Genomic DNA, 11,125 nt, shown 5'->3' with positions numbered 1-11,125 from the left:
TTTGCAGGACCTTGCGAAGAAAGTCAGAGAACCTCTTCAGGTCTCCGAAGTGAACAGTCTCCCACAACTGCAGCAGGAAATCCAGGTATTCAGGGAAATCCTTCATCGAAAGGTGGAGGAGCGCAGTCGGCAGGAGTTGCGCGACTTCTATCCTCAGTTGTGGGATGTGGCTCTTGCGCAGTGGCTGTATCCAGAGCTGACAGTCCGACCAAGTATGAATTTTACGAACCTGATCCTCCTGGAAAACACGGCAAGTTTGCAAAGCTTTCGTACCTTACCCCTGAAGGACATCTTGCAAATCACCCACCCAAATGGTCTACCTGAAGTGATACTGATATCAGGGGAAGGAGGAATAGGGAAAACCACTCTGTTGAAATACATGCTGGAGATGTGGGTGAGAGATCCCTTGCAAATCGAGGGCCTTCAAGACGTCTCGCCCCTCCTCTACCTGCAACTTCGAGGCTCCAACATCAGTAGCTGGAAGGACTTGCTCACGAACGTCCTTTGCGACACATATCAGGAGTCTGGCCTTACGGTTGACTTCTTTGTTGATCTCTTTCGAGAAATGCAAGTTGTCGTGCTTCTGGATGGTTATGACGAGGTTACCGAAGAGGCAAAGAAACTCGTGACTGATCTTGCAACCTGCCAAGGAAATGTGCGTGTAGTGATAACCACTAGACCAAGTTGTCTGAAGGAACTAAGCAAGATAGTGGATAAAAAACAAGTAATACACATTGAGATCAAGGGAGTACGGCAGGAAGATCGTCCTCACTTTGTCGAAAGCACTTTGGCTGCTCTTGTCCAGGACCCACTTTCCAGGTCTGCAATAAAGGAGAACATCACCACACGGCTTCAAAGGCTGGTTCTGGAAAAGGTGGATCTGGCTGTTCCTTTGACCTTGGTGCTCTTGATTATGCGAGAGGTCGAAGCACCGGGTCGGAGTTCACAAGGGATTTATGAGGATTTGACAAACCTCATGGCAGGAAAGATTGAAGAGAGATTAGTAGTAAGGGGCATTGATGAAGCTGATGACAAAATTAAAGAATATCAAGAGTTTCTGAAGGCAGTTTCTCTACGATGTTTGAAGGAAACAGGAACATGACTTGTTGCCAGAAACTGTGGAGGCTTTGATAGCAAAGTGTAACAACCTTGATCTGCCATATATGGAAATTTTACCTGGATTCCTCATTTCGAAGAAACGTCGTCAGGGTCTGTTTATCGTCCAAGTTTGGTCCTTTCCACACAATCGCTTTCAGGAACACTGGGCTGCAAGTCATATTGCCAAACAGTTATCAAAGATGTCGCACTCACTGCCAGACATGACAGGGTTGTTGGATTTTGCTTTCCTAACTGATGCCGAGAAGAAGAAAAAGCTTGGCATGCCAGGACTGCCAACTGAGGAAGAAGTAGTAACCTTTATGTTCACCAGAAATCCTATTCTACAGGTTTATGTGGACAATATTGAAGAGGCAAGAGGATTAGTATGGAGCAATATACCAGGGAAACCTGTCAACACTAGCCATGGAAATTATTTTTAGTATTACATATATTTTGTCATTGTCACAGGAAAACCTTTTGGTCAAGTTTGCCTCTGCTATCATCAGCTTCATTTTATACAGTGATCAATCTCATCTGATCAGTAAGAACAGCTGCCACAGGATCTGTGAGACGGTGATGGCTTCGGGACAACATGCCAGTATCTTAGAAGCAGCTGCCAAAGTGCTGAAAAACAGTGACACACTAATGACTCGAGGGGAGTATCTGCCTGGCTTCGTAGCTTTGTTTGACTATGTCAGGCCTTCCTGCGTGGAAGTCTTCATGAGTAAAGACACAGAAGAGTTGCCACCAAGCTGGCAAGTCTCTGGTCTGGAGGCATTGTCCAACCAGAACATTGAACTCATACTCATTTTAAGTGATGTAAAGAATTCTATTCAGTTTTCTGAAGCATGTCTACGGGCAACCACAGGCCCAGGAAATATTTGTCGGCTGACCAAGTTTGAAGGTGAATTGACAGCGGTCGGGATGCAGCTTCTTCCTGAGAGCCTGGAAGAGCTGATAACCAAGTCTGACGGGGAGGGAGTGCGGGCTTTAGCCACGAGGCTCCAACTTCTACAGAGACTTCAAGTCTTAGGTGGGTTCCTGACTAGCAGTAGGAAATTCTAGTCTTGTAATGATGTCATGCTAATGGCACATTCAGCACCATGCGCGAGCCAAAGCTAGTGAGCATTGTCATTCAGTAGAGCTGATGGTCTTTTGGAGGAGTTGGTGCAAGGCTGAGGCAAGTTCTTGGACTCTCATCATGGAACTCCCTGTCCTTGTCCAGGTTGGACTGGGGGGACAGAACTCTAACTTCAGCATTGGCAATACATGCTATATGATCCTATTATAGGGCCATTGTTTACTGTCACTTTTGATATTATAGCATTATGAGGAGAATGATGAAAAACAGTTCTAGTAATATTTCCATAATGTCTAGAATCAATATTATATATATACATACATGTATATACACACACACACATAGACATATATATATCATACACACATTATATATATATTGTATATATATGTATGTATGCACACACACACACACACACACACATGTATATGTGTGTGTGTCCGTACATGCACATACAACAACTGTTAAGTCAGAAATCCCTATTAGATTTCAAGGGTCAACTGACAGCCACCGAGGTGCGCCTCCTGCCCAGCATCCTGAGGAAGCTGAGCGTGGAGACGGACGGGGAAGGCTTCAGGGCCCTGGCAGCAAGCCTTTCTCACCTGGAGAAGCTGCAGCATTTAGGTGGGAGTTCGTCACCTGTTAACGTTAAAGGAAATAGTCATTCATGTATTATATATGTAGGAGCAAAGCTAGCAGTAGCAGGAATGGCTTTATCTGTATTATCAAGACGAGAACGTAGAAGGCATTAAAGAATGAATTTCCGACAGACTTCGAAGGCCACCTGACGGAGGCAGAGATGCCCCTTCTGCCGGAGGTGCTCTTCTCACTAAGGGTCCAAACAGACGGTGCGGGTCTCCGGGCTCTGGCAAGGAGACTTCCCCGCTTGACGAAGCTGTACTCGTTAAGTATGTATTGGTTGAATTCATTGGGTAATGACCATGTTTGCTATCCCTGATGCCAGTCACTCTTATAGCAATGCTACTTTTTCTTCGTCAGCTGTAACGCTGCTGGAGTGTCCTCCTGCTGAATCTCTGAGCGCCCTTCTCTGTGAGGCACCGCTGCTGACACTAGACCTCAAGCGTGTCACGCCCCCTTCCTGGGAGTGGGTGTGCGACGCCGTGCACGTCCTCTGCTCTACTCGTAGACAGGAGTTCACTGTGCACGTCCCATCAGGCTGCGGTAGGTAACACGTCTTATCTCACGGCATGTGGTAAAAGGAGAGTGTTTGTGAAAAATGCGCTTATGGCAACTCTGTCGCGACTTTCCTGGACAGCGCTTCCGTTAGCATCCGAGCATAGTTTGCTGAGAGTAGATCCCTTTGTTTCGACAGACACTCTTCAGGTGCAGAGCCTCAGGCAGGAGCTCCGAGGCCGAGGCGCGGAAGTGGTCGGGGAAAGTTCGAAGCAGATTCGAATCCTGTCGTGGAAACTCTGCTGCAAGTTGTAGGTCGCCGATGGAACGCCTCTTGCCCTCTGGGGGCCTTCTGTTCAGCACTGTGTGTGGTAGTTTTAGAAGTAACCGATATATATATATATATATATATATATATATATATATATATATATATATATATATATATATATATGTATATATATAATGCATGTATATATACACAAATATACATATATAGTATATATAGTATGTCCGGGGTTTAGTGTAAATCTAAGGATTTTCTTGGTTTTGTTCACCCCTTTATATTCTTTTACGATCCTTTAAGTATGGGTCAGTTGAGGTATAAAAAAAATTTTTTTTTTCAACAGTTTGTTCACTGTATTATTCAAAGAAATAGAATATACACGTATAGATGCACAAAACGAAAATAGGATTTTCTAGAGAAAAAGCAGCCTTATTCCTTAAATATACACAAAGAAAATACACAGGATTTCTGATCCATAGCTTCCTGAGAATATATTGTAGATTGGAGACCGGGCACTCAGTATGGGCCTGCACCCACGCACAGATGCGCACTGTAGACTTGGGTGGTTGTATTGGCTTACACCCACATGAGTGACCTGATAAGGGCAGTTCGTGTCTGTATAAGATTTATTGCATACAAACATTCATGGAGACTGAAAATAAAGAAATCAATATTAAAGTATTATCACTTGTCACATATACCCTTTACTATGGGTAATTTTAGAATCTTTACCTATTTTCAATAGAACCGATTTCTTATAAAGCGGTTCATGAATTCTAAGAAACATAAGTAATTTACATGAAGTGAACAGGTGTAGAGATCGGAGCCAAGTGGCAGGTCGTGCTGTCGTGGTCGCCGACGTCACTTTTGTTTCGGGTTCGTGAACCGTCGACGAGGATAAGCAAATGGCTCGACCACCCAAATCCTCTCACACACACAATCACTCATTAACATTACATAGTGAAACCATCACTAACTCTTTACATAGTATATGTAGTATATATATATATATATATATATATATATATATATATATATATATATATATATATATATATATGTATGTGTGTGTGTGTGTGTGTGTGTGTGTGTGTGTGTGTGTGTGTGTGTGATACACACACACACACACACACACACACACACAGACACACACACACACACACACACACACACACACACACACACACACACACACACACACACACACATATATATATATATATATATATATATATATATATATATATATATATATATATATATATATATATATATATATATATATATATATATATATATATATATAATGTATATGTAATACATGTATATAGATGTATATGACAAAACGGAAATATTACTTTATCTGCTTCGAACTAAACATTTCCCTTTGCTTGTTAACAAATGAATATCTATTTGTATTTTACTATGATTTTTATTATTTTTAATGTAGTTTTCGCACTGTTTAATAATCGAGTTCTCTCGAGTGTCTCTCTAAATAAAAGGTGGACATGACAGCAATGGTGCTCCTCTTCCGGCAGAAGTTATGAGTCACTAATAATAATAGTAATAATAATAATAATAATAATCGGTTTATTGATTTTCATGCAGCCAGAGACTGAAAATATACATAGAAATACATATAGAGACAAACTATATACACATAAACATATAAACAACACAACAAAGTAAACTAACATCTTTAACAACAAAATAGACAGATAAACAAAAGCCAAGTACTAAATCAGGTGAGCTAGGATTGGACAAGTAAATATGGACTAGTGTTCGTTGATGAGTCGGACTAGAGTGGGTCCTGTGCTCCGGTGGTAGCGGTCAGTGCGGGCCCTGATGGGCACCAGTTTGTTAGCGGCGCGTATGGCCTGGCGAGGCGGCGGCGCGTCGGGGGGCAGCAGGTCACGGTGGCGTGGATGGCACAGCAATTTTAGACCAAACTGCTGCAGTGAGGTTGTGTAGTGAGTGGCGAGGGAGGTGAGGCCTAGGGCAGCCAGGGCGCTGTCATAGCTGGTATAGACAGGGCCGAGAATGATCTTGGCTGCCCTTTTCTGCACCCTCTCAAGTTGTAGCAGCTGGGTGGCGGTGAGGGAGGGGGACCAGGCCGGGGAGGCGTAGGTCAATTTAGGCAGGATGAATAGCCTGTAGATATTCTGAAGCTCCGGGAGTGGAACGCCAAGGGACTTGAGGCGACACAGCATGTGAAGCCTGTACGAGGCAGATCTCACGATGTCTCTGACGTGCTGCGTCCAGGAGAGCTTATCGTCGATGGTGACGCCGAGCAGCTTGGTGGAACGGACAATGTCGAGCAGGTGGTTGTCCAACGTGTGGATGGGCGAGGGGGCGGGGTTGGTGGAGAAGTCGAACTGCATCACAACTGACTTCTGGCGATTGATGGTGACGTGATTTGCGGTGGTCCAGGAGAGGAGGTCGTCGAGGGTGCGCTGGATGGCGGACTGGTCAGGGCAGGAACTATCAATGGCGGCGGCGATGGTCGAGTCATCCACGTATTTCCAACGATGCTCGGTATCAAGGAGAGCGTTATTAATCATGACTAGGAAGCATAGGGGGCCCATTCTAGTCCCCTGGGGGACTCCGCACATGAGTGGCAGAAGGCTGAAAACTTGACCCTGCATGCGCACGACCTGTTGCCTGTTGGAGAGAAAGTCTGCCAGCCAGGGGATGGGGCACTTTCTTGAAATCTATGAAGATGCTGGTGACCGAGGATTTGCGCTTGTCGAGGTGGGCGTGGACGAAGTCGAGGAAGCTGACGAGGCAGTGTGTGGTGGAGGAAGAGCGCATGTTGCCGAACTGCCGAGAGTCAACGCTGGGCGCGAGGTCCTGGTAAGCCCAGTCGGAGACAAAGCTTTCACACAGCAGGCTGGGCAACGGAGTAATGGCGATGGGTCGTAGTTCGCCGAATGAGGCGGGGCTTGGGGTTTTCCCGATGGCGGTGACAAATGCGGTCTTCCATTGTTCACTTAGACTGTTGCAATGAGGCGTTTATAATGGAAGTAAGAGGAATGGCAAGTTCCATTGCGAACTCCTTGATGAGGCGCATTGGCAGGTCAAGGGGAGTGGTGGCTCTCTTGACGCGGATTCTTCCCAGCTTCTGAAGCACCTGGGATTGACTGACTGTGGGAGCAAGTGAACGGGCCGGCAGGTAGGCGGGGAGGCGGGTGGTGTCCAGGGGGAGTAGCTGCTGACAAATTGAGGCGAAATGGTCATTGAGAGCCTCTGCTGCTTCACTGGGGCTAAGGTAATATGTAGGTTGGCTGTGATTACAACATTATTATGTATATATACGTGACAGTGATACCATAGCGAATGTCGTACGAGTTGTGATAAATGAAATATTACACTGTGATTGACATTGTGATACTGATAGCATTATACATACAGTGATTAATGACCTTTCTGTAATATGTTACACCAAGTGAAGAAACGTACTATATGATTTATCACGCTTTGTTTGTATGATGTGTAGGATATCCCTTTTATATTAATGTACAACATTTCTTGTACGATATAAAATGTACATTTTGTTTTTGCTTGTCCTCGCGCGGGAGGCAACGCTCTCTCGAACGGAGTGGGCGTGCGGTGCAGAGCGCATAAGTTCCCTTTTTATGTTGTTATGTCTGGTCTCAAAAGAACCTATGAAATATTTTACTTGTGTTTCTTTCATCCCAAAATATGTGAATGAACACCGCGCGAGACAATTATAATCTAACATGAATTCTGGTGTAATCTCTGCCCTGTGTGATTGGCCCGTGTCAAAGGGCGCGAAGGCATCGGGGCAGAACTGGGATCCTGACCATGCGCATCCCTGGCAGAAGGACGTCCCCGAGATTGGTTGATTTTGGTTGAAGGGTCGAGGCCGAGATTTCCTTTCCATGTGCCCCGAGTGGTGCAGTGTTAGTGATATTATATATGGTAATGGTAATAATAATAATAATAATAATAATAATAATAATAATAACATATATAATGATAATTACGATTATAGGCATCTGGGGGTAGACGAAGAGGTAGGAGGAGGAGAGGGTGAGGTGGGAGAAGATTGCGTGGAACGTTTAGATGGTCTGCTGCGGGTAGAGCGAAGAGGGGAAGGGTAAGCGTCAGGGCAGTGGTAGAGACTAAGCTGCCTGATTGGCGAGGAAGGGGGTAGAAGTGGGACTGTAAGATGGAGGAACAGATACAGGAGGATGTAGAAACATCTTGGGGGGGAACTGGGAGGTGCGGAGTTGAAGGGCAGCAGTAGCAGAGTAGAGAATAAAAGAAAAACCTCGTCGACGTGCTTCCTGTCTGACCAAGTTTGAATCTGAAAATTGCCACTCCAGACTCAAACTTGTAGGTAGGATAGCCCCTATAAAATACATTATAGGAGCCACCATAATTGGCATTTGTGCGTGACTGTGTTGGGCAGTTCGATCCATTATGACCAGGTTGGGCACATAGAGGGCATCGGGCTGTGGAGCGGCAGTGTTCGGAAGGATGTCCTAGACGCCATCAATTCTGACATCTTTGCAGTATTGGTGGAGGACTTACAACAGCCTCTAGGGGGAATGGTGTCGCATTGTACTGATGCTGCATCATAGTCAACGAGGCAGGTGAGCAAGTATTCTCCACAGTCTAACCAATCCTTGTCGTAGACAGGGAAGTTTGTTGGGGAGATGGGCACAGTTTCGGTGTAAGTATTGAGGCAGGGACGAGGTTGGGCAGAAATGGGTTTGCCATTGAAGTCAGTCAGGTTGATAATGCTTTAGCTTGGGATTCGGATGTGACGAGGAGTGAACATCGGGAGGGGGGAGGTTCATATGGTCTGACAGGGAGGGAGTCTCCGCCAATATAAACATGAAAGGGGAGGCATATCTGCGTAAAGTAATTTTGGCAATATTGATGGATGACTTACGGCGGCCTCTGGGGAGAATGGTGTAGCGTTATACTGACATAGTCCACAAGGCAGGCAAGAAGGTCGTAAATAGGACAGTTTGTCGGGGAGAATGGAGACAGTTTCGGTACAAATATTGAGAGAGGGATGAAGCACACATTAGTATAATGCAGTAAAACTAAGGAAGAAAATATATATATGTTCATTACCTTTTAAACTTTACAAATTCGTGGCCTAGCAGTGGCCGCCGCAATGCACAACCGTGGCGTCCTCCAGGGAAAATAAGTGCCTGCAAGTACCAAACGCATAGCTGCCAAAATAAGAAACTACATACGATTTCTAAAAATTGCAAACGAATTTACCTGCACAGCCTTCATTTTACACAGGCATAAATAAGACATTCTCTTTGGTGAAAATGACTTGCGCTTCTTATAAAAACGTACACCCACTGGAATGAGCGGGAGATTTGAAATAAACATTGTCAAAGTATTCATAAAGATTTCCCTCACATGATTTCAGTTGCAATCAAAATATTGCCATTTACAATAATCGTCTCTCACTCACTCACTTTCACTTTATCTGTGTCGGTCTCCCTCTATCTATCTGAAGACAATTTTATCCATAATGAAGTTAAACATGCAATGCAGAAAACTTATAAACATAGTAAAGTAATGATAAAGTAGTGGAGTTTGACTAAAGCTTTTGCATGTATTAGATAACTTAAAAGTTATATTATTTCTAAGTACAGATATCTAAATTGTTTATGTAACTGGAATATAAAGGTTTTAGGTGTTCTTCCTCAAGAAAGAAACTATCTTTATATAAAAAATAAAACTTTGTGGTGGTATTAATAAACTTAACTCTTTAAACAATTATTAGGCAGAACATCGTTAACTTAGTGAACTCAAGAATCAAATTGCTTGAGAAATGACCCAGATCACGATATGGTTTTTACAGAGAAATGGTTCGGAAATGTCATTATCATTATGATAGTCATAGAGGTAAGAAATTAACGTTATGTAGCTTGAATTTATCCTTTTCATCTTACCTTTCACGTATGTATGCAGGACGTAGAGTGTGCAGTCATTAGCCTGAAATTCTCATTGGTCAAAATACTCGTATATAAAGCTTGAGCACGCATGCGCAATATTGTATGTGACTTAATGATAATTAAATAAATGTATAACCCTGCAGGATGTCGTATCTTCGTTATCATATGTATAGAAGATGAAAGGGATAGTTTCCTCAAAGAAAAATCTGATTTTTTTTTACTTGTTTCTATCACCATTACCACCTAAAGAGAGTATTAGGCACTTCATAACATCTGGTCACTCACTTGATTCTTCTCGTATTCATTTTCTATCCTGCTTCCATATGTCAATTTCTCCCTCATTCTGATTATAATTCTATTTCTCTCGCTTTATCAAAGAGAAGGCACTCACAATGGAAGTAGTTTGTTTTGAATACAAATAAAAGGTGACGTGAATGTGAAGAAATGCATTGTGATTCAGACGATGATTAAAGGCCACATTCTTTATCACATTTGTCATGAATTTTTGAGTTAGTGCTATACAATAATAAAAAAATAAAAAAAAATAGAGAGAGCATAAAAATGGATAATGAGAAAGAAAGACATCACTAGAGAATATACATGAAAGAGAAATCTGCAAGAAATAGACAGAAAGAGAGAAAAGAGGAAGAACAGAAAGAGAGAGAAGGGGGGGCACATACATAGACTGGTGGAAAAGAAGTGGAAATAGAAAAAAAAGATAATATCTGATGCACTAGGTACACACATAGAAGGGAAAAAAGAAGAGAAAAAAACTATAAATATAAAACTATATATAAAAAAATACTTATCTTTATATTTTTTACAGTTTGTCTTTTTTTCGTACCATTGTTATGTGTTTACTTATTTATTTATTTCCTAATATAGTATGAATATCGTATCCCTAAAATTAATAGTTTTATTGAATAAAATTTCCAACTTTATATAAAGATTTTTTTTTATTAAATAACCAACTACTGAAAACTTAGTTAAGCAATAAATCGTAAAGTAATATTAATTTTTCTTTCTTTTCATTATTATTAAGACGTAACATTTTTAATCTTTACATATACTGTGTTGATCAAATAGAATATCTAATGTCATAAACAAAACCTATCATGTTTAAAATCGAGGTAATCGAATAAGTGCAATAGCAGAAGAATAACAAAAATAGTTATAAAAATATAAAAGGTAAACCGAGCTTCGTGATGCAACAATAAAACATTCGAGTTTCCCGTCTCCGGTTAGTGCTTGCTCTACGTTCTCTTCAGATACAACAACACGCTATCATTTTCTTTTATGTTGAAGGGTTAGCTGATTTATATTTCATAGTGGGCTAGGTTATATTAAACCGAGTTGGGGATATAAAAGCCCTGATTTGTGTTTTATCCTTTATGTTTTGGAAGTAGCAGCGGTATCATCTGCAACTTCTACGTTGCAGAATTCAAGATCGAAACCAGAGTAAACCTTCTTTGGCTCCGGGAAGAGTTAACAAGTATTCATTGCACTTGCTCGTGTTTGGCGGTTCACGAGTGTTCTTCGAGGAGGTAACGTCCCCCTCTCGAGGTCAGAGGTCAC

At 42.3% G+C, this 11,125-nt stretch overlaps 1 protein-coding gene across 1 annotated transcript in view; it reads left to right on the top strand.

Annotated features, from left to right (window-relative positions):
- LOC119597608 overlaps positions 1–3,699 on the top strand; it is a 9,352-nt gene extending 5,653 nt beyond the window's left edge. The window contains 7 exon segments of the mRNA XM_037947196.1: positions 1–1,087; positions 1,089–1,496; positions 1,498–2,131; positions 2,666–2,803; positions 2,950–3,087; positions 3,179–3,361; positions 3,513–3,699. The exon segment at positions 1–1,087 is cut by the window's left edge and continues 716 nt beyond it. Of these exon segments, the coding sequence (XP_037803124.1) occupies positions 1–1,087; positions 1,089–1,496; positions 1,498–2,131; positions 2,666–2,803; positions 2,950–3,087; positions 3,179–3,361; positions 3,513–3,628 (2,704 nt within the window). The 3' untranslated portion in view covers positions 3,629–3,699.
- The last annotated feature ends 7,426 nt before the right edge of the window (positions 3,700–11,125 follow it).

Source organism: Penaeus monodon, chromosome 39, assembly GCF_015228065.2.
Source record: "Penaeus monodon isolate SGIC_2016 chromosome 39, NSTDA_Pmon_1, whole genome shotgun sequence".
Classification (NCBI taxonomy): domain Eukaryota; kingdom Metazoa; phylum Arthropoda; class Malacostraca; order Decapoda; family Penaeidae; genus Penaeus; species Penaeus monodon.
Note: the sequence above shows the minus strand (reverse complement) of the source record. Positions and strands in the feature narration are given on the sequence as shown.